Genomic DNA, 23016 nt, shown 5'->3' with positions numbered 1-23016 from the left:
GTAGTGCAGCAACAACGACAACAACAATAATAATAATAATAATGATAATAATAATAATAATAATAATAATAATAATAATAATAATAATAATAATAATAATAGACCATCCAGTCTCTTTTTACAGTCTTCCTACCTATAACTTTCCCACAAAGGCCACACTGAGTTCACATCATTCCTCAGGTCAGCGTTTCAGGAACCCTGTCTGAAGTCATAGCGCCTCCTGCTGTTCACCAAGGGAATAGCAGCTCCATCCTCCATGGGCAGCAGCCTGAGTGCACGTCCTCCCGTGTCAGATAATCTCTCGGGGTTTAGATGTTGCACTCAAATTCACCTTGGTGTCTCTGTTAAACTCTGACTGTCCTTGCCTTATTCAGTCGTTAGATGCCGGCAGAGGCAAGAGGATAAATAATGGAAGAAAACAGAACAGTAATGAAAAAAGGAAGAACGTTTTGGAGGGAGATTGGATGTGAAAAGAAAATCAAACGGGAACTACTGGAATATCCCTGCCGTGAAGACGTGAAGGTAAACTGTTGTTCTTCTATGTGCGTTTAATGGATTTCAGTTTTTTGTTTTACCACCATATGTAATGTTGGTTTATGATACAGCCGTGGCTTTGTCGGCTCATAACCCGGCGAAAGATGCTTCAGAAACCTTAACAGGGGATTTAAAGCTGGTTTAAGCAAAGCAGGCGCAAGCAGAGCAACCGGAATCGCCTTATCAGCTAAGAGGTGAACTCGCCAATTTGCGGCAGCCTGGAGCAGCCTGGCTGTAGTCAGCATCCCCATAGGGATTATTGCGAGTGATATTTTTAGGTTTTACTCCCAGATCCCCAGCAAGCACTTTCTTTGTGGTTATATTTAGCTCAGAGAACAGCTCAGGGAACATGGCAAAAATACAGGGTGATCTCTGACCGGGGCTTTAGTCGAGGCCTTTTCATCCCCCCCCCGCCCAGTCAGGTCAAACACCCGACAGTTTTAAAGACACAGCACAGACAACAGGTTAAAAGACATATTGATTTATTCAAGCAAATCAAGTGATTTCTGCTTTGCATTGGGCATCTCTATTTCCTCCATGTTAGTATTTACATTTACACTCAGCACATTTTCTTTTTACATTAACAGTAAAAACTCAACTCTGCCCAACATCTGAGGATAAATACCCTGAGACAATTAAATATTAAAAACAGGTTGCTTTTTCTCTCTTTCTCTAAGTATCAAAGTTTCTAATCACAGGTTGTTTTATTTACATTTTCTGGCTAGTTTGAGTAACCAACACTCACCTCAAACTAAAGTGCCCTGATCACAGACTCTCAGGGCTGCAGACAGGCGGACCTGCACACCGTACAGACAGGAAGTGAAATGCCCAACTCCTCTAAAAATCATTTCTCCTTTGTTTGCAGCAGTGAAATGCCATTTCCTGCTTATTACTGCACTCCTGGTCTATCTCCCTGCGTCCCGGGGCTGCAGAGTCTCGCTTCTCATCAGGTTGAGCATCATAGCACCACTTTTCTCCATGTTTTTTCTTTCAAATTTATTCTATATATATATTTTTTTACACATATATGTCCGTCATCTTTCCTTTACTGTGCATAGACATTTCTTTATATACAATAAATACAACTGCAAAGAATGCCCCCTTTTGTAAAGCTAAAGATCTGTGATTTTAACTGGCGGACAAAATTATGAGGTGAAGAATCACAGAATACAATATCTTACACTAGAATTATCTGTTCAGGGAGAGCAAAAATGCACTCTTTGCTGTTAAAACAGGAAGGTAATGTTGTCATCATAAAAAGGGAATAAAGCCGAATGGGGCTGCTGCGGGTGTCACGCTGCTGACTGCGCAGACACTCTTAACTGTCCTTCTCCTTCAGCAGATGCTACATTTCCCTCATAAAATGTTCAGGTTCCCGGTCCTTGAATTTAGTAACCCACTACTGCCACCTTTATAAAGGAATGGCCATGAAAATGAAAACCTGTTTAGGTGAATTAAGTAGACACTAGCATGCATGTTTTGCAAGCAAAGCTGTAAGTCAGTAAGACGACGCCCCTGAAGGCATTGTCACGTCCTCCCTGTTGTGCTGAATTTTTCCTTGAATTCGGTAAAATCTCTATGCCGCCAAGCATTCATGGCGCGGAAGGAAGCTGGCGCGCCACCCTCCGCACTGATGAATCACATCTTTTCACATCAACGGTAACATGCATCTGACTGAGAAAACAAAGGACAGAGTGCTATTTCTGCTGTGCGTTATGGTGGCTCGCGCCGCCTCACAGCAGTGTACATGTGCCGGACTTCTTCTCGTCGTCGGGGTCCCCTCCGCCGCCTTCTTTCCTGTTGGGGTCATTGAGCTCGTCAAACAGTCCGGTGTCGAGCATCTCCTGCTGCCATGGGATGGCCACAGCGCCAGTGCTGAACTCCTTAAAGAATTTATCGTCATTGGCATCAAACTCGATGCCCTTGATCTCGGAGAACTCTGCGATATCGCCCGTGTCCTTGGCATAGACTACGTTGGGCTTTGGCACCCAGGGGGGTGGCACCAAGCCGGCCTCCAGACGGGGGAAGTTGATGGTCTTGAACCATTGGTGCTTCCTAGGATCCTCCATGTTGTTCCTAACGAGGAGGCAAACGCAAAACCCAGACCGTTAGAACCGCAAATTTCACTATAGGGCTTCAAAAACAAGCAAAAACAAGCAAGAAATTGCTAAATTAAAGGGATCGGTATCATTAACTTCCTTTCCTTTCAAATTTCTAACTGCAACCTTTTTTTTTTTAAATGTAAACTTTGGAAACATTTCCTAAACCACATTACCCCTCTGGAATGTCACAGAGGAAAAGAACACAGAGCCAAACAGCCACCACGAATAACAACAACACATTAATAACTGACTATAAAATGGCAATGTCTCCATGAAGTGTCCTGAAGGCTACTTAGTCTTGAAACTTTAGCGTTAATATATCCACCATAAGGGCTGTGTTTATGCTAAGTTTAGCGAGTTCTGGTAGCACTGTCTCATAAACACAGCAAGCGCACCTGTACAGACGTACACAAGGCCACTGTTGGTTTCACTACTGGGGTAGGGATGGAGTTGGGGGAGTGAGGTGTATTATTTGCTTTTGTGTAACTCCAGACTGGTTACAAGGACCAAAAAGAGAAGAACCTCCACCAACTCACTGGTGAGCCCAAAACTGGGAAATCTGAGGTTGAGCTAACCTTTCAATACATTTTTTGACCTGCACCAGGATGTGCCTCAGACTGTCTATGCAGCGGTTGGAGAGAGCAGTAGAACCCCTTACTTCATGCCAAGGCGCTCCTCAATCTTCTTCTTGAGGAACAGCTGGATGATGTCTTTGGTGTTTGCGTCAAAGAACTTGTGCTCCCACTTGGGCTCCTCGTTGAGAATGCGCCGCTGCACCTCCTCCTTCTCCACCTTCTCCTTCTTGCTGTCAGGGCCCTTGAAAGGTGTGTAGCCTGCTACCATCTCATAGATACTGCAGCCCAGGGCCCACCAGTCCACTGACGTCCTGTATGGGGTTTTGCTCAGGAGCTCAGGGGCCATGTACGCTCCTGTGCCAGCCTGAAGGACAGAGAAATCGAATAGAATTTGTCATGTTTGCAGATGAGGACTGGATTACTGTGGGGTGCAGGTGCGTGCGCACACGCGCACGCGCGCACATGCACACACACACACACACACACACATGCATGCACTGGGGTTCTGCAGCAGAAATATTGACATGCAAAACTTGGTGAATGTGCATGTTGATGAGTGACTTCCTGTGTGTCAGTTCCTCCAGAACTGAACCTTTGCCTCCTCCACTTTACTTTACTCTCTGTCCTCTCCTCCCCTCCCCTCATGACCTCATCTGCTGCCAGTGACCTCTACCCTAACCCACCTGCAGGGAGGAGCTTAATCCTAATGCTAAGCCTACTACCTGTCAAGAGTCATGTATGTCTCGGCACTAACCCAAGTTGTACGGTCTCTTATATAAAGGCTGTCGTCCTCTAGATGTGAAGCAGCATCCAGTGAAATCACTGGAAAGCCAGGCGACATGCTGTCGCATCTTGATTACAAGATTGGCTTTTAATACATCCAAGAAATAAACACTGTTTTTAAAGAAGCATATCATATTTTGCATCAGCTTAAGCTAACTTAAACCAATCAGTTAAAGTCAACGCAACACTCTGCTGAAATACTTTGTAATTCCTGCAACTGCTTAGTCGTAGCAGGCAGGTCAGAATCCTGCTGTGCCTCAACAGGTCATTTTAGCCAATTAAGAGGGATGAAATGCACCAACTTCCGTGGCACCTTTCACAAAAACAACATCTTCCTATAAGAGGAAGAAACCCTATAAACACATAGAGCTTTCCTGAAGTTGTGCTGTTCGCAAAACTGACACTTCTGTACACATACACTATAGATTTTAACCTGGATCTATCAATCTAATCAGAGACAGACTTGTGTAATACCCGCTAAGAGGATTAGGGGACAAACGCCAACTCCGTCTGTAGGAGGTTAGCCAGTCGTTTTGGCTGGCTGAGGAGCATCAGTGGACAGGATAATGAGCTTACTGGACTTTCATAGAACCCAGAGCTTACTCTTTGCTTCTGCGAGTAAGTCCGGAAGAAAGCCCTGATGAAGTTTGTCATCACTGCTAATGTAGTGAAAGGCAGGTAAGGTGCAACTAAAATAGCCTAAAAAATGAAGTCTTTCTTGAGGGCATTTCTGTTCCTGACGTTGCAGGTGTTGCTCTATTGATTGCGCTATTGCTCCAACCCTGCAAGGCCTCAGTATCGGCTTCTGCTGTTGATCTGATTATCAGCCATGTCCTTGCACAGAAATCAATCAATAAACTTCCTTATACAAGGTAACTGTCGAACTTCAAGCTATACTTCTGTGACCAACTGCAGGAGCATTCACTGCATCCACCCTTTCACATGCACATGACCTCGCTGGTCTCCATACAAGCCCCTGCATAATAAGGCAGCCTGTATATGTCCCAGCCATAATCTGATGGGGTCAAAGGATCGAATGAGTTATATAATTGAGACCACTATGGTCAAGTGCACCTGTGTGGGCGGAGGTGAGGAGTTAGCCAGGCCTCTCCTTGCTCTAATGGGGTTTTTTGTAAGGGCCTAAATTTTCCCTAACTTTATATGAATGCATAGATACCTCATATATCAGCAGCACTACCTTGATTTTGTAAACTTGGTGGTTTGGTGACCTGCTTTTAGCTCGATCATTTCAGATTCCTGCTGGCTGCATTCAAGTAGCTATGATGGTGCAAATAATTACTGTGTTCTGATGCATCATTGCACTGCAAAAAAACAACAAGACAGCAACTGCATCATCTGCATCTACTCACCATCTGGGTGACAGTCTTCCCAGGGACGATCTCGATTGCCAAACCCAAATCCGAAAGTCGGCACTGGCCTTGGCTGTCCAGCAACACATTCTCGGGCTTCATGTCGCGATACACAATATCCATTTCATGCAGATGCAGAATGCCAGTAGTGATCTGCGCCGTGTAGTGGATGATGCGCTTCATCTCAATGCCCTTGTCCACACCCTTGCCGTCGTAGCCAATGTTGTAGATGTGGTACTTGAGGTCTCCTCCGTTCATCAGGGTCATCACGAGGCACAGATGGGTCTTGGTGTCATACGCGTAGGACAAGTTGACCAGGAACAGGCTGTTGACCTTCTCCAAGATCTTCTTCTCCAGCAGGGCCATCTTTTCTCCGCCCTTCTTCTTCAGTCGCTTTTTACACAACTTCTTGCAAGCGTACATCTGGCCTGTGTTTTTCACCTGGACGGCGCACACCTGGAGAAAGATGGGAAGATGGTTTGCCAGAGGGTGGGTAACAGTAGTAACTTAGGAGGATGACCGGCAGAGGACAAGTGCACGCCGCTGACTAGTGTTCCTTTTGTCTTGACTTTATCTTGTCTTGGTTGGTGCCCTTTGGAATATTAGTGGAAAGAGATGGTACTCTCTGGATACTGCTTGCATCCAAAAGTTATTTTTGAGCAATGTGTTTATACAACTGCATTATCCTATTTATCCCTTTACAGATGAATGAATTTGTTGTCTGCAAAACTGTAATGCTCCAGAGTAATTGCCAAATGTGTAATAATCAAGTACATTTCTGACAATTCTGGCTCATCTGAGATACTGCAGCAGCCTGCAGCTTTTATGCTATCTTTTGTTCTTCATACTTCACAGAATGTTTTTCTCTCTGTTCATTCTTCTTAGTCGAACACCTAAAGCAAAGTCTTTTAATTCAAAAAGGGGTTCCTCAGGGCTCAGTTCTAGGTCCACGTCATGTGCTCGTGCTAGGCTCGAGGACTTTTCTTGGGGGATCTTTTCCTGCAATTTCTAATCTTATAAAATGTGCAGTACACAAAGGGTGTTTTTGTAAAACAGTGACAGAATGGTCAGTGCATTATTAATAGCCTTCTAGTCTCGTCAACAAAATGAAGATAAATGTTTTGGGGTTTTTTTTCAAATCAGCAAGGTATCCTCTATCCGCCAGTGACTTCATGGTCACCTTGAGGCAAGCTAAATCCTGAGGATTATGTGAGGTATGATCGCTTGTCCGAGAAAATCCTTTCTTATGGCTAGAAGCACATAAACCACGAGGATTTCACGCATGTATTGCAAGTCAAGTATGGATATTGCAGTCGTGTAGCTGATCTCAAGTTGATGTAGCAACATCTTAACAAATTCAAGTGATGTTTAATAACACTTGGCACATGAAAGGTATAGAATCTATGTATGTATTCAGTTTTGAAACACCATCGTTGAAGAGATCAAAGAGCAAAAGATCACTTATTTATCCTCAACATTTCAATAGCATTGCTTAATAACCTGGACAACATAAACACTTACCTCCCCAAAGCCTCCTTTGCCCAGAGTTCTGAACTCATAGAAGTATTTATCGCTGATGGGCTGCTTCTCGTACTCTTTCCACTGGAGGAATTTATCAAACTCTGGGCCAGCCTGGTAATCGCTGAAGGGTTTTCCTTTCAGATATTCTCTCACGCCTTCCTGGACTTTCCCTTTCATCACCTCCTCAAAGTTGCCATCTGTCACAGACTTGCATTTATCAGACGCTTCCCCTGTGAGGAAAGACAGGAATTTCTTGGAGTCGGCCTTGCAGTAGTTGGTCATGATGTTTTTCCGTGCCTTGTCTTTGTTGGCGCCCTCGGCGAGATCCCAGTCGTACAGGTCGTCCAGGAAATCGGCAGCCAGCTTAAACTCGGCCTTGTTTGCCAGGAAGTTTCGGAAAAACTTCTTGCCAACCGGCTGCCTCTCGCAAATCAAATTAAAATCCTTTTCGATTGCAGCTCGCACTGCGGCGCATTGGTCGGTCTTGGGGAGAGACAAGCTGCGACGGCGCTTTTTCATCTCCTTGTCATCACCACCCTGTGCTTTTAGGTAGGCCGTATTGGCCACCAGGTTATCCAGTCCCCCCATGTCACACATTTTGGCGGCTGTGTGTGGTCTCTCCCCCCTAGGTGACTGGACTCTTCAGTGTCGGTGCAAGAGTGCGCTTCACTCCAACGCCAGTGTGCAAATGAGCTCCTGCAGCCAGCCTACCTGCAAACCTAAGACTTCCTTACACACCCAGTACTTACTCATTTAGAATTAAGGACCTGGGAGGGATTTTGGCTTAAGGATCTTTGTGTGGTCTATTCGAGGATGCTGTGCACAGAAAGGGAATCATAAGCGGGCTCTGTCTTAAGAGGCTTTGTAGCCCTCTATATTTGCGGTATAGGCCTCTGATACCTTTGCATTTAAAAAGGAAGAAACAGTAAAAAAAGCACATATTAAAAACAGAAAAGATAACAAAGGTAACACTGTGATATGTGTGTATTTGCATACAATGTGGTAATATATGAACCAAAATATTGGTGGGCATTTTTATATTTATTTCGATTAATTTTATTTTTTGTCTTTCCTCCTCCAACTTGCCACAGGTAAGGTGTGTTGTTCTCCGTTCACCATTCCGCTCACCCCACCTCCCTACATTTGAGAAGCCAAACTTTTCAACTCAACATTCTTGCAGCCATTCTCTGACATCTTGCGTTCTATTTATTTAATGTGAAAATAAATAACGCTATTTCAAAAAAACATATGCTAATAGAATACAATCGAAAACTAACCATGAATGCTAGTAAAACAACTCGAGAAGTCCACGTGAGCATTTCACACATCCAAGCACTCACACACGCACACACTTCCACCTCATGTAGCTCTAACACACTGCGATTAAAGTCAAGAGACTCAAAAGATCAGATTAATTTGGCACAAGAGCTTCTTTGGGCAATTAAAGCACAATTTGAGGATTATGACCCCCATGTGCCCCCCAAAAAATAACAAAAAAAAACAGTGTAAACAATAAGCATGTGCACTGTGCATCATTCAACAGACACATGTGATTTAAACATGAGAAGTCATCAACTGACTTTTCCTCCTGCTGTTGCTTGCATCAGTACCTTCAAAGTTCAGGTGTAGCGATGCAGTCTAAATCACAGCGATAAACCTCAGATAATACTAGCTAATCCTTACTCAAATGGTCTCAAGCTGTCAGTACCCTGCACAAGATCAAGGGCTTTGCTTGCCGAGAGGGAGCTTCACAAGACAAAAGGCCGGGGGGAGGTTTTTATAACCAGGAAGGAGGTGACCACCGGGGAAGAGGGGCTACTTTCCAACCCCCAAAAAATACAAATGGAAATCGGATGAGGAGTAAAAAGCTGCATTTTTACACTCCCTGACTGTGACTTAAATGTATAGATTGCATAGAGTAAGACTGGTCTTGCCAGAAAAAGCACTTAAGCCTCCTGAGTGGATGAAATAGGTTTCATCTTTAACCGGGTCAGGGAAGGCAGAGAGAGGTTAAGCTATATGAGCTCATGTGTTACCCAGTGCCACTCAGCCCACAGTGGACAAGAGGAGCAATGAAAAAAAAAAACGTTACTGTTCTTAGAGAGAGAAAAACAATGTACAGCACTTGTCTGTCAAATTAATCAAACTAGATTTAAAGTATGTATACATGACACAGTAATTAACAGGGATTATTTGGGTTTCATAAAATAAGATGAAGACATGCACTTTAACCATCCCTTTTCCCTGTTGGTCTTCTGTCATTATTTAGACATTTGATGGTGCTGATGTAGAACTGCGATCTGACCTGCTGCCACCTTTCACCCGGGCAGAATCAGAGTGAGGGCTGAGCGAGAGGTTAAGGTGCACACACCCACCTGGTCTTCTGTCAGGTCACTACGTGGACTGACGTCATCGTCTTACGTCCTCTCATAAGATCATCCTCAGCGGCGATGGAGGGAATGTGGTGGCCACGTGGGTCCCAATACTTTGAATGAATAATACTTGCAGTGCAAAGTGAAAGCATCATTTGCTGCAGATAAACGGTGCATATCTCTGGCACAGACTTAAAGTTCAGGGGGTAAAAAAGTGCTGACAGCATAAAAAAGATGGCTTAGTACTCTCGCAGGAACTTTAATATTTGGCCAATTTCTTTCTGCTTTTGACCTTCATCAGGATGAAACATAAAAAAGAAAATCATTGTGGCATATGCTAATACTACTACTAATAATAATAATAATAATTACATATCAAAACATGGGTGTCATGAAACGTTTCACAGAATTATTGTAAATTAACCATTACATTGTACGTATTACTTATTATAGTGTTAATAATTATTCTTTTATTTACAGAAATTCTAAAAAGAAGAAAAAAACAACATCCTTAACCTTCTCCACATTTCAGCAATTGTGTGCTTCGATAGACAGTGGTGGAAAGCGTCACTTTGTGACGTCACAAACGACACCAATACCTCTCTGATCCCTCTCCTAGGTGGGCGACCACACCCCCGGCAAGGCACTGTCTCCACCCACTGAGACCACCGTGCCTCATCCTAACATTTGAAAGGTCCATCAAGGGATGGGTTTTAGCAGAAGGCTCTAACCATAGGGGCATGGACACTTTTTACAATAACGATGCGCATAGCTACTGCTACGCGGGTCGGACTGTAAAATGAAAGTGAACGAGAAAACATGCTTCAGTCAGGCCCAGGGTCTTAGCTCGCTGTCCCTCCGTCCCTTCTTTAGCAACTGAATCATTCCCCACGTCTTTGTCAGATTATACTGAACAGAAGTGTCAGTGATGTGGACCATATTAAACCTTTCATAGGATTCAATAATAAAACACATAGACCGGCTCAAATTTGTAGCTAAAAATCTTTTTTTAATTTATTTATACATTTATTTATATATGTACACATTAACTTACCTATTCTTGCAAAGACAAGAAGCACATTGTCAAACATATTGTTAGTTATAGGTGGCACAATAAAAAGCAGTAACTCCCCAAACACTCATCCAGAAATTTAAGAAACGTTAAACAAAACTGTCTTTTTCCTCCAATTTAAACCACTACCTTTTTAAAGCAAAGCAAAGGCTGATACATTATTTCACTTTGTGTTGCACTTTAGTCCAAAAGCTGTTTTATTTCTATCCAAAGGCATAAAAGGAATTTCAATGTCAAGGAAGTGCGGAAAATACAACGAATACTCGATTAATATTTTGTGTCCAAATTATTTTTCCTCTGTCCGTGTAAAGTCTTGGTGAGCTTGACCCCCCCTTGACAGGAGAACAAGTCACAGTAAACATAAGAGGTTTTTCCAGACTGTTGTGACACATTTTTGGTCTCACTCACAGAACTCTCCAGCGCCACTACCAGTCCCTCCTTCTGTCTTCATCTTCGGCATAAAATACAGTAAATATCTGAAATATTCTACTCTGAAGTCTTTAACCAAAGTGATATTGAGAGTATATTTAAATTCATGTCTTTACAATTCTTTACAGGTTAAATAGAGTACTGTGGATGGGGTAAAAGTATGAGAACATCCCCAACGGCCTGCACTTCTGGCTCTATTTGTGCTCTGATCCGCAGACGGCTCCTCTACAGGACCAATGGCCCTAAACATCTGCTGATTTCTGCTGGCCTTGTGTTTGAAGAGGTGGACTCTTTATTTATGACTGAAATGCAGCCCCAAACTTTTTTGTTCACAATTGCACAGATACTGGCATATAAAACAGATGACTACCGTAGTGTAGAGGCAACGCTGTGTCCCGTCTACCCGGGGATGATGCTATCCTTCAGAGGATTTTGGTTACCTTGAATCTTGGGTGAGCTCAAACTTGACATTTAAACTTGGTGCCAACAGAGTCACAATTATGCTAAAACTTGCAACAAAAAAAAAAGATAAAAGACATCCCTTCTTAAATATAAATGTCTGCATCAAAGCGGATTTCGATGGAACCCTGTTAATAGTCATACAATGCTTACCCTTTACACATTGAGAGGCTGTTGTGGGTCTTATTTCCCGCCCACAGGAAGTGTGTTTACTAACCCTTGTTCAATCAGTTCTTGTTATACATAATGTATACTGAATAACTGTGATTACAAATGATGATATGCACAGCTTACAGTCATAAAACATAAAAAGCATACAATGTTTTGTATATCGTCCAAATAGGACGTTTCCGCACTATAACAGTCCCTTAGTCTTCAATATAGTCTTTGCACTCCTTTATAGTGTTGTAAACTTCTTTTATGAGAGAAAGGTCTTTAAGAAAAAGAAAAAAAACAGGCAAAAACATAACGTACTGTCTCTAGTTGCGTGACGGAACGGGTGCGTTGAATATGTGCTGCATGCTGCCCTCTGGTGGAGAAGACTTGGAAGTGTGCTACAGAAAAGGATTGGTGGACGAGCTCCCTGCGGGAAAAGAACCAGCCGGGGCTCCAGCCTGGGAAATGAAAGTCCAACAGGACGGAGGAAGGGGATAATTACAGCAGGAAGTTACTCGTTTCGAAAGGAAATCACATTATTCATTTTAATATCATATCATGCTGAAAGCTAGGCTAATAAAATGTCCTTTTGCTCACTATTAAGATCATTACCATGGCTTAGTGAGTAGACATTAAGCAGACAATTGCTCTGGAAATAAATTGTTTCTTTACGTTTCCTATTACGCAAAATACGCATATAGAAAACATCCCTCTCGTACTTGCTTTGGCTCCCCTCTTGAGAAAATGTTTGCCAATACACAAAGTTCTAGAAATCAGCCATGTGTGATGTCACCAGGGCCATGCTCCTCCCACCTCCTCAGACTGCCTCCTGGCTGCCTTCTCTTTGTCTCCAGGAAGCAACAGCAGGAAGATTCAATCCAAGGTTGCTTTCGTGCACACGACTGAACAGAATGCTAAATACACCTCTTCCTGGAGCAATAGCTCAGAATGAAAATGACAACAACCAGTGGATGGACAGTGCTTACCATGAAGGGATTATTGGTAATGCCGGGGCCAGCCATCGGCTGCCCATAGGGCGTCATGGAAGGTTTGTTCTGACCGTAGACTGAGAATGCCGGGCCTGAGGGGTCACACGAGCAGAGGGCAATTTCAAAAAGAATGACTGCACTCTGCATGAAGGGAAGCGTCATCACGAAACAGACCTGGAACGGTAACATTCACATGCAATATAGGGCAGGCAGTAAGGGTTGGAGACAAAGCAATCGTCAGAAAATCAACTCAATGACATGAGTAAAAGCTGAGGAATTTTAAGAGGCCACACCTAAAACAACAAAGCAAGCGCACTGATCTCCATTTCACAGCCAACTGAGTAAGCGTGCCCTCAGTGCGACCTATAGTGTCAGCGCCGTGCAGAAGCTGCCATTATTATGTCATACTTCAAAACAAACATTAAGGTATTACAAGTAATCCATGCAGAAAGAAAATGCCATGTGTGACAATAATCACAGACAGGTGCTGCACAGGTGGGGGAGGGTGGAGGGTGGAGGGTGGGGACGAGGGAGACCACTAACCATTAGACTGAGGGTGGTACGCCCCAGGCTGGGAGTAAGGGATGGGGGCCTGGCCTGGGAATTGCTGCTGGAAGTTCCCGCTGAAACTGGTCGGGAGGCAGTAGGAAGACGCATTCCCAAAGCCAGCAGGCATGCTCATTGAGCCAGTGCCAAACGAGGCTACAAGACACACGCAGCGTGTGTGTGAACACACACACACACACACACACAGGGAGGAGTAAATTATAAATACCTGGACAAATCACAAAACTACTTGGCAATGTAACTGGGTTACATCAACGTAAACACGGAATTCTTGTAAAAAAAATTAAATGTCTCATGGTATGAGCTCAACTTTAAATGTGCACAGACACACACACACACACACACACACACACACACACACACACACACACACACACACACACACACACACACACACACACACACACACACACACACACACACACACACACACACCTGCAGCTCTGCCGTTGGCCTGGAAAGGGTTGGTGGCCATTTCTGGTGGGACGGCCGAGGCCACAAACGGATTCGTGGATGAAACGGCTGGAACGGAAGGAGGGCGAGAGTTTTGAAATGCAACAACTTACAGGAGCCTGGACGCATGACAAGAACAGAAAACAACAATATTAGTATCACCTCCGAAGCCAGGCTGCATACTGGGTAATACAGGAGCATTCTGAGCTGGTGATGAGCCGAGGGCGGGTCCAAATATGTTTCTGAAGAACACGATTACAGGGAGAAAAAAGCCAATAGGGGGTAAATGAAAATATTTTGCCGTATCATTTTTAGAAACCAAGCAATTAATCTCCAAAGAGAGAGTGTGTGTGTGTGTGAGCGAGAGAGAGAGAGAGAGAGAGAGAGGGAGAGAGAGAGAGAAAGAGACAGAGACTCACCCTTGTCCGCTGCTGCCTGTGGAAACGGCAGTGCTCATCTTGTTGTCTAGCTCTGCCAGGGCAGCATAGCGGTCCTCAGAGGTCTGGTGTCCCATGTGCGGCTTTGCAGGGACGGCACTAGACATCGACGGGATTGGCACGCTTCCAGCTTTTCAGCATTTTTGGTAAGGAGAAACAAACAAAAGCATCCACTGGGTGTCTCCCCTCACCGGAGTCAAAACATTCCAAATATTGCAAACAGACAACGTTGGGTCTGGGGTTTAAAGAATCAATACATCTTACTTAAAGGAAGAAAAGTTCTATTAGGTCTGAAACAACACAGCAGCCACAGCGGCACTCAGTGATGGAGGTTGGAGATACAAAGGAAGGGCAAAGGAGAAGGTGATTGGGTGCACAGGATGGAAAAAAAAGCAAATGGTTGGGGGAGGTACCTGATGAAAAGGACTTTGAGGGGGGTGACGTGCTCAGATGGGATGGAATTGCTGTGTTTCCAAATGCCTCAAAGTTGGCAAAGTTGGTATCTGAATTACCCTGAGGTGCTGCAGCCACACGGCAGGAGGAAACAACAGGGACAATGAAATGTGGAAATCATAAGTAAAAAAAAACAACAAAAAAAAAACAATGTCATGTGGTGATGACACAATGAAGACAACCCTGAAGATGTGGTTTTTTCATTTGGTCTGACAGGATGTTGGGAAAGCGGTCTCTTACCCGACTGGCTTGGAAAATGTGCAAAGTTGGCAAAGTTGGCGGAAGTGGAAGCCTGGGTGGGCGGAGCGGCGAAGATGTCTCCGCCCAGGTCGGACAGCAGGTCAAACTTCTTCTCCTGAGCGGCGTTGTGAGCCTGGGAACGAGGTAACCCTGGAGACTGGGAGGTGGCCGAGCAGCGGAGTAGGCACACTTGAGACATTTTGTTCAACAACATTGGGAAGATATCTGGGATTTATGGCTGGGGAGCCAAAGCCCAGGCTGGGTTTGGAGGCGGTACCTGGCGGAGAGGGGTTTTGTTGAGCTGCAGGGTTTTGAGTGGCTGGACTTCAGGGGTGCTGCCGGTGCTGCTGGCGGAGGAGCCCGACACCGAGGCCTGGACGCTGCTCACGGCTCGGGCCTGGTCCGGAGGGACGTACCTGGAGAGCCGGCAGCACAAATGTATAAATGGAAAAGCAGAAGGTCTTTTTCTGTCCCTCATGTGCTCGTCGTGTTATGCAGTTACATCAGATGTGCTGGGAGTGAGTGGAGCAATGCGGTTCTAGAAGTCGATGACGACATGCACCCATGGGCATTAAAAAGGCTGTTGTTTGCCTATGAAAAAAGGGTTCATAGGCTCAAATCATTTGCATACAAAATCATCAAAGTGGAAACCTGTTGTTCAACACTGAACATTATTGGAGGAAAATGTGTGTGCAGGACCAACATTGTGTCACTTCACAAACACAAACCTCAACACACAATGCAAGCATGTTGACGCAGCCTCCCAGGACACCAGCAAGGTTTGCAAAAAGTAACGTAGGAGCCAAACAACCCTTTGCCTTTGCGTTGGTTTACAACAGCTGCATTTCATTAATTGCTTCATTAGCCTCTGCTGTGTTGTGTTAGGTTGATTCCTTAGCAGTTGATTGTGTCAGGTGTGGCAGCGTCGTTCAGACAGTGGAGGGGGGGGGGGGTCAGGCTGGAAATGTCTCTGTTGAGCGTCTCTTCGCATGTTGGCCTCCCATTCTTTATTTTTCCGGACTGAATTAAAGAATCATGTTGAACCACAAAAAATGATTGGATTATGTTCTGGACCTATTGAACACATCTCAGCCTCTGCAGCGCAACTTTCAAAATGGAACCGACTTCAAGAGAGGAAGCAGTTGCAACAATAGAGGCGAGCAGTTTCTATCAGACGCCCGTGTAGTGAAATGCTGTTCAAGAAAAATTTCAATACATCAAAATGGGGGAAAACAGCATTAGGAAAGAAATAAATCAAACTTTTTTATTTTAACTGGATTCCATATGGCCCTTGTTCAATAAAACTTGCCTGTGTGGTTCAGTACAAAACACTGGAAGAACTGAGAGCACTGAACTGAGAGAAAAAAATGGTCACAAACCTTCAGAGTTTCAAAAGTCGATTTGACATTTGAAAAAAAAACAAAAACAATTTACCATCTTTTCTTTTCGTATTTTTCCTGAAGAAATTCTTTAACTTTCTGCGGTTCTCGGAAATCTGGAACAACTGATGTCCTGTCGTCATAGAGGCCCAACCAGATGTGTTTACAGACCTGTGGGGGGGCGAACCAGGAAAGAGGTGAGAGAAAGTAAAGGGAAGGGGGGAGGGGACACACAGAAACAGGGGGGGTTAAGAAAATGTTGGGAGAGAGGAATGCCCGTAAAGTTGAACAGTCAGGGTTCAGACAGCGGCACCAAAAGCCACATTGAAATCAAAAGCAGACAGGCAGGCAGGCAAGACCCCGAAAAAAATCACTTCTCACAATGACGTTAACGCTCTGCAGTGAAGCGTGCGGCGCCGTACCTCGTTGCTGTGTTTCTGTAGGAACTCAATTTCCTGGTGTGTGAATGTGGTCATAGAGATGGACTTCACTCTGTGGGGGGGGTTCAGCCCTCGCCTGTGGGGGGGGGGGGGGAGAGCAGCCCAACGTTAGCTCAGGAACAAGAGGGCGCCGCATACCAGTGTGTTGAGTGCGGTTGAGACTGTGCCAGATTTATTATGTGCTTTGAGATGTGGCAACCGGGAGCAATGCGTGCGCTTCTCATGCCACACTTTCAAAGTAACAATAGAAGATGTTGCTCACAGTGACAGATGTCGGGTGCATGTCATTCTATTAAATATTGATACAAGCAGCAGTGGGAGCAAAAACTGTGTTATATCAACCCGCGACAAACCGGCCAGCTTGTTACGATAAGGTGTTGCCGGATTGCTAACGTTCAATTCATTGAGACGCTGCCATCAAGTTGAATGTAATGCAGACAAAGGGGGGTGGGGGGGCTAAACACAAACCACGTCAGCATTGGCCAAACCAAAGCGGGATGGAGGCATTAAACATGAGTGACTGTCCTCAGGCTGCAGGGGGAAATATGAAATAAATGTGGGGAACCGAGGGACGGAGAAGACTGATAGAAAACAGGGTGAAAGAAAAGCACAAAGATTCACTCAGTGGATTGGTGATGATCTTGTGGTGATACATGTTCACGATATAAATCCAGTGTGGGCTCTGACGGGAGTCTAGAGCCTCCAATTCAACCGGAATTCTGATAGGCTGGACGCTGGACGGCAGCCACGGTTCCAACGCTGCTTCTGCCAACACCGAAAGACCGCCTGGAAGAACTGAGGTGTCTCTGGCATTTAAACAATTTAAATAACACAAATCATAACAACACCACATCACTGACACCCAGCCCTCCCTGGCCTCCCCTATGAGCCTTCTTTCTGCTCACTATGTTTTCAACCAGGACAGAAAGTTCAGACCCCAGTGGGTCAAACTTTAATGTACATTTCTGCACAAGCGTCGCAAAAATACACAATTACATAAATTCAATGGAGTAAGAGGGAGGGGAGAGGCTCATTTCTCTGCATGTGGAGTAAGGGCGGTGTGATTAGGACGCCCAACACGACCAGCACTTCCCATGTTGCTCAAACCTGACTCATCAATGAATCATTTCCTTTCACGTGCACTTTAATCATGGATATGGGAACATTTACCTTCACAACCTATGTATGTAATCTTTAGAGCCAACATACTAAATACACTGATTTAGTGCAAATTCAAAATCAAAATGTCACGTACAACATCTTAAAAGTCCCATTTAATGCCAAAGTCACTTCACCAGTGGTCCCTGACAGTGACTTCCACTCCAGCCAATCAATTAACTCCCCAGATATGAGAGAAGTTCATGCTTGACGCCTTTTCAGAGTGTGACAAAGGCCAAGGACACCTCTTCCAGATGAATGACAACACCTCAGGACACTCGCTGATTCCACCATCTTGTCCAGCGTCCACCTTGTCTTTGCCCCCTTCCACAGTTGTATTTGGTGTAACAATGCATCACATTTTAGAGGAATCCAAAACCGAGGCCCTCTACGTGTCGCAAAGCACAGAGGGCTAAACATGCTATTCAATTCTAATTGTGATAATTAAACATGCAAGACTGCCTCGCTGGTATCTGCTATAGGAAAAAAAAAATAACAATGCGCGAGAGAACCGAATCATATGGGACCTTTGAAATAAATTAAGAACACCAATTATTACAGAGCAAGCGGGGCCAGAAGGACAGAATGTGCCTGTAACATGAAGATCATTCCACAGGTCGAACACCAGCAGCATTCATCACGTTCGAAATCACGTGTTTGGAAATGATAGCTGTTTTTTTGAGGAACAGGAGGTGATTTCGGGAGGAAGCAGCTGGGGTCGACCTACTGCCCTACTTCATACCAGCCAAGTTGGGAGACCCACCCTGCTCCTGCTCATCAGTGGGGCCAATTGTGTGCCCGTGTGTGTGTGTGTGTGTGTGTGTGTGTGTGTGTGTGTGTGTGTGTGTGTGTGTGTGTGTGTCTGTCTGTATGTAGGGTTTGCGACATACCCTGTTATGTCCACATAAACTTTAACTAGACGAGGCCCCCACCAACGACACGCAGTTTTTCCCACAAAAGGAGGTGCACAAATATTTGACAAGTAGGGATGGAAGTGTAGATTTTAGGCATGCTAACCTTGACCACAAAAGCACGAGAGCGCCTGGGACCGCCCTCTCATCCTGCCTGGGTGTCACATTCTATCAAAACTGGCCACACTGCTGTGGTGTTCCGAACCGCCGACCAAACCATGGCCCAAACCAGCGGCCCCGAGTGGAACCAAAGGTGGCGTTACCTGTCCGCGACGAGCTAGGAGGCTAACGGTACCGCCGCCAAGTCAGTGGTGGCAGCACAGGAACCCGTGAGCAGCGACGGCGTCTCGGACACTTACGGCGGTCACTGTGTTAGCGGCAAACGCGGCTATGACGGGTGAAAATCAACTTACAGGATTCCGGAGCAGGTGGTACAGACGAAAGAGCCCACTGTCATGTTCACATAGGTCGGGCCGCGCTGGTCGCAATCGAAGCATTTCCTATTCGCGGGCAAGCTAGTCATTTCCCGCAGCATCTTCAGATGAGTCTCCTCCTGCTTTCGCTTCGCACTCGTCGCCATGGTCGAAAACAGCGGGCTGCGAACAGCGGGGACAAATGTGGAAAGGGGAGCCGGGGTGGGGAAGGGTGTCTTCGGTGGGGACTTGACGTGTGGTCGTGGGGTGGCCGCGCAGACACCTTGCTGGGAGGTCTACCACGGAGACTGGGCGACTGACAAACTACTTCTTCTATAGTGAGAAAGTGATAAGCACGCCGGTCTCAGGAGCAGAGCGCGCCCTCTATAGGCATGGAATGACACAGTTTCTCACAAACGTTTACTGGCATTTTGTTTTGTTTTTAAACAGAACAGGAACAATGTGATACAACAGTTTGTATTGTGTACAACAAAATGCAAATCGTCTGTGGTTCATCATAAAAACAAAACAGAAATGAGAAGTGCAAACACACATATGCACGGTATATTTTAACAAAAGTAAAATAATATTTTTTTTTTAAAAAAAAAGAAGAAAAAAAAGATCTGGCACACAAAACATAAACATAAATGTTTTATAATGGCAGTCTTTGGTCCCTCTCTGGCAACCTTAACACAACAGGTGCTCATTGAATGTCCAGTGGTGAGACTTCCGCTGTCTCCACATTTGGCATGGTGCAAGGCCTTCCTGACAGTGATGGCACTGTTCTCTTTCACTGCAGCCCACAGCTTAGTCTGCTCCTATCTCTGCTCTTTCCTTGCAGGACTGCTGGATCCAGTGAAAACATCCCCAGTGTACTGCGTCAGTTCAGAAGTTTCCTTAAAATGTGCGGTCAAATAATTGTTTTTTCAGCATGCAGAGGTTTTCTCAAGAAGCTTACAGACAAGAAGGCACATGGAACATAAAAAGCATTTTAGACCGTTTACATTTTAAATCCACTGATTAAGAAAATGCTAGCAAAATAAATCAAATAATAAAGAGTGACTGACATGGATCTGAGAATGCTTTCAGATGAGTGACACATGATTGTTTAACAAAACTGTCTGGCATAATTCACATAGTGAGCTTGAGCCTCTTTCTGCTACTGCACATAGAGTTTGCTGATTCCACAGGCTGAGGGAGAAAAAAATAACAGAATTTAGTTAGAGCATACCATTTTTTGGATAATTAGTAAGAATCAAACTTGAATCAAACTCCTTTTTCAGATTGTTAGTTGATTGATTGATAGTTGTGTTTTTATTCTTTTTAACAGTTTTCCCTTCCACTACAGCAGATACAAGGAAAGACCTCATGAGACCATGAGGTCAAACCAAATACAAGGTTTAACATTAACACTGTTGCTTTATTGCTACAAGATTCTACTTAATCTTACACACAGGATCTTGAAATGGCAGATGACTGTAGACAATTACCGACATTTCGCATCTAGTTGAGAATGTTTTCATGACAAAAGAAACATTCTCAGTCAAGAATAGAATTAATACTGTTGTTCTCACCAAACTTCGCGTTCTGGTGACTCTAAAGAAGTCCTCCATGCGAGTCTGTCTGTTCTGCCCTGCCACCGACTCCTCCTCTTTCCTCTCCTCTCGCTTACTTTCCCGCGTCTTGCGAAACTTCTCCATTCGATGGCGGACCCTCATCTCTCTGAAACACATCAGTAAGAACACAGTCATTGCTGTTTAGAAGAAGAGGCGGTGGCGGGGGGGGGAGGGGGGGGGTGCAAAGCCCAACAACACATACTTGACATGTTTGGCGTGGCAGAGGAAGCCAACCAGTGCTTCCTCATCTGGCTCACTCCAGATCAGTTCTACAGGTTCTCTGTCCACTTTATCAAGAAACAGTCTCCGTGCTTCTTTGTACTTCCAGAAATGTGGTACTGGATGGGTCTAACAGGAAGCAGATACTCGTGTCATCACTGAAAGTGCTTTTTTTTTTTTGTAGTGCAAGGAAGAGGATTTGAGGGAAAAATGTGTGTTTATGTGGTACCTTTCTGTTTACGTGCAAAACTACATTCTCAATGGTCCGGTGCTTCTGGATGAGTGTGAGGGCTCTCTTCGGGCCTAACCCGGCAATCTTGTCACAGTAGTCACATCCCAACAGGATGCACAGATCAACAAACTGAGTGTGAAATTTTTTTTTTAATAAGATGGAAGGTTTAAACCCTGAGTAGCATCAGTTATTTTTATGTTGATATTTTATTGGAGTGAGTGATGAAGGACTGAGGTTTTCTTCACCTCTTCATGACTAATCTTGAGCTGCTCCAACACTTTGGGTAAAGAATACTCAATGATGTCACTGTGAAAGAGAAGAAGACACCACAATGGTGAAGATGAGGTGGGATGCCACCTAGTCTCAGATAGGAACATCCCTATAGGTTAGTGACTGAAGAGAAACAAGAACTTTTCACACTGTGACAGAACAATTGGAATTACACACAAGTACAAAAAACAAGAAGAGTACATAATTAAACCAGTTAATTTTGAGCACTCTGCAAATTGCATAGTTCTTACTTGTCCTTCTTGGCGTTGAACTGGCGAACAAGAACATTTGCTCCAAACGGTAGCGTGTCCATATCCTCTGAGGCCACGGCATCCACAACGCCCTCTCTCACCAGCCAGGCACAGAGTGCCTCAGCATCCCCCGGAGCCTGAAAGACAGAAAAAAAGAGATCAATACATAGATGGACATTAAAAAAAAATAAAAAAAATAAAAATGCCATTAAAAAGCCTGAGTGTTGACATGTAGTACCTGGATGACTGGTACACCCAGCAGCTTCAAGAGCTGGACACAGTCTTTGGTACCAGCTGATGCTACACAAGGTATACATTATTTAAAAACAACTTAAGACAACACAGAGTTATTTCCAAAAGAAATTCTACAGTCTGAATGTGTATCTTATCTAGTCTTTAAGATGTACCTGTGCCTGTCCAATTGGGGGAACTCCAACCAACTGTCTGTGCTCGCTTCACAAGCTGCAGATAACCGCGTGAGACAGCTCAGCGCACAATCATATTACGCAGACATACAGTACAGAAGTTTATTTGTTTCCTCATTATAAAGCAGCCATTTCCCGTGACCAATGCCAACCTTGGCCCAGGGCCCACTGCAGTTGCAAAGAGAAAAATGATTGACACTTACAGCAGCCGTCTTTTCCCCAGGAGGCTTCCCATCAATCACAAAGACTGGCTTAATGTCATGTTCCAGGAAGGTGAGTGTTCGGAAAAAGAGACCTGTCAGCGGGCTACGGACAGAGGAGAAATAATAATAATAATAATAATAATAATAATAATAATAATAATAATAATAATAATAATAATAATAATAAACGTAGACATAATATTTGTTATTATTGTTAAATGCATGTTTAAATTTAAATCAGTTAAATAATTTTCACCTCCTAAACAAGTCCTAACAAAAGAATGAATCAGCTATCATTGTAACTCTTATAATGAATCAAGTCTTACCTCAGTGAAGGTGTTGCTGCTCGGAACTGGTTCACAACAATCGACGTATCCAGTGCGATCGTCTTTCCTGTTGAATGGAACATAACCATTCACTTTGATAAAGGGCTAAATTAAATGACGTGATGTGCGTCTGTACACTAACCAATCACTTTTTGCAGACCTATTCAGCCGCAAGTTAAGGAATTTATCAAATCAGTCAAGCAACAATTCAGTGTATTTTGACATGGGCCAATCATTAATAACCAACTTTGCGAGGCTAGCTAGAATGCTACTCTTGTTACTGTTTTTGTTGTTGCCACCATTGTTGGCGGCTCGTAGTTGTTCAATAACAGAGAGAGAGAGAGAGAGCGATTATAATGCTAATAAGATATCGAAAAAATGGGATGTTGTTTGACGTGTTACCCGTGTAGTCGCTGATATTCCTGTGAGAAATGGCACTGGGAGCATCCGCGCGGATCAAGTCTGCTAGTTTTGTTATCCCCATGACTGTGAACGAGCTCTCAGCGCCGCTGATTGCTTTTCATTCAGCCACGATCGACAACAACAAAGAATATATCTGATCCAATTCCGAGTCTTTTCGATGTTGGATGTGTCTGACAGTACCAGCGGAGTTAAGGTTTAAATGGACAATGTTGTCATCACAACGTCATCGCGTTCATCT

The 23016-nt window shown here is 44.3% G+C and overlaps 3 protein-coding genes across 5 annotated transcripts; all 3 read right to left on the bottom strand.

Moving 5' to 3' along the window:
* Positions 1-1490: 1490 nt before the first annotated feature.
* Positions 1491-7565, bottom strand: grk7a (G protein-coupled receptor kinase 7a). The gene is made up of 4 exons (XM_076020799.1): positions 6886-7565; positions 5365-5820; positions 3295-3575; positions 1491-2610 (listed from the first exon to the last, which is right to left on the bottom strand). Exons 1-4 carry the CDS (start codon positions 7480-7482, stop codon positions 2268-2270), a joined length of 1677 nt encoding a protein of 558 aa, XP_075876914.1. The 5' UTR covers positions 7483-7565; the 3' UTR covers positions 1491-2267.
* Positions 7566-10240: 2675 nt separating this feature from the next.
* Positions 10241-19141, bottom strand: agfg1b (ArfGAP with FG repeats 1b). 3 transcript variants are annotated; one of them, XM_076020788.1, is made up of 12 exons: positions 18814-19139; positions 16314-16407; positions 15947-16062; positions 14790-14928; positions 14513-14669; positions 14233-14340; positions 13802-13949; positions 13545-13624; positions 13359-13451; positions 12906-13064; positions 12360-12454; positions 10241-11831 (listed from the first exon to the last, which is right to left on the bottom strand). In XM_076020788.1, the coding sequence occupies exons 1-12, from the start codon at positions 18978-18980 to the stop codon at positions 11772-11774; spliced, it is 1416 nt and encodes a 471-aa protein (XP_075876903.1). In that variant the 5' UTR covers positions 18981-19139; the 3' UTR covers positions 10241-11771. The 3 variants fall into 3 exon arrangements, with proteins under 3 accessions (XP_075876903.1, XP_075876905.1, XP_075876906.1); XM_076020790.1 differs by lacking the exon at positions 14233-14340 and having other exon boundaries at positions 18814-19141; XM_076020791.1 differs by lacking the exon at positions 16314-16407 and having other exon boundaries at positions 18814-19140.
* A 101-nt stretch (positions 19142-19242) lies between these two features.
* LOC142884849 (putative flap endonuclease 1 homolog) lies at positions 19243-23006 on the bottom strand. The gene is made up of 11 exons (XM_076020797.1): positions 22758-23006; positions 22356-22422; positions 22030-22132; positions 21809-21863; positions 21640-21701; positions 21402-21538; positions 21126-21186; positions 20878-21009; positions 20632-20777; positions 20388-20535; positions 19243-20004 (listed from the first exon to the last, which is right to left on the bottom strand). Exons 1-11 carry the CDS (start codon positions 22837-22839, stop codon positions 19945-19947), a joined length of 1053 nt encoding a protein of 350 aa, XP_075876912.1. The 5' UTR covers positions 22840-23006; the 3' UTR covers positions 19243-19944.
* Between the last annotated feature and the right edge of the window lie 10 nt (positions 23007-23016).

This window comes from Nelusetta ayraudi, unplaced genomic scaffold (genome assembly GCF_046127955.1).
Source record: "Nelusetta ayraudi isolate G7.1 ecotype Tasmania unplaced genomic scaffold, CSIRO-AGI_Nayr_v1 ptg000011l, whole genome shotgun sequence".
NCBI classification, from domain to species: domain Eukaryota; kingdom Metazoa; phylum Chordata; class Actinopteri; order Tetraodontiformes; family Monacanthidae; genus Nelusetta; species Nelusetta ayraudi.
This window is presented reverse-complemented; position numbering and strand designations above follow the sequence as displayed.

Excerpts from the sequence above, each read along its gene's own strand:
- grk7a (XM_076020799.1), bottom strand. The coding sequence starts at position 7,482 with ATGTGTGACATGGGGGGACTGGATAACCTGGTGGCCAATACGGCCTAC. Across the intron at positions 5,821-6,885 it reads GCAAAGGAGGCTTTGGGGAG|GTGTGCGCCGTCCAGGTGAA; the intron begins GTAAGTGTTTAT and ends ATCTTTCTCCAG. Across the intron at positions 2,611-3,294 it reads GAGGAGCGCCTTGGCATGAA|GAACAACATGGAGGATCCTA; the intron begins GTAAGGGGTTCT and ends CCTCCTCGTTAG.
- agfg1b (XM_076020788.1), bottom strand. The coding sequence starts at position 18,980 with ATGGCGACGAGTGCGAAGCGAAAGCAGGAGGAGACTCATCTGAAGATG. Across the intron at positions 14,929-15,946 it reads AAATACGAAAAGAAAAGATG|GTACGTCCCTCCGGACCAGG; the intron begins GTAAATTGTTTT and ends CCGGCTCTCCAG. Across the intron at positions 14,670-14,789 it reads ACAAAACCCCTCTCCGCCAG|TCTCCAGGGTTACCTCGTTC; the intron begins GTACCGCCTCCA and ends GCCACCTCCCAG.
- LOC142884849 (XM_076020797.1), bottom strand. The coding sequence starts at position 22,839 with ATGGGGATAACAAAACTAGCAGACTTGATCCGCGCGGATGCTCCCAGT. Across the intron at positions 21,702-21,808 it reads CCCCAATTGGACAGGCACAG|CATCAGCTGGTACCAAAGAC; the intron begins GTACATCTTAAA and ends TACCTTGTGTAG. Across the intron at positions 21,187-21,401 it reads TTCAACGCCAAGAAGGACAA|TGACATCATTGAGTATTCTT; the intron begins GTAAGAACTATG and ends TCTCTTTCACAG.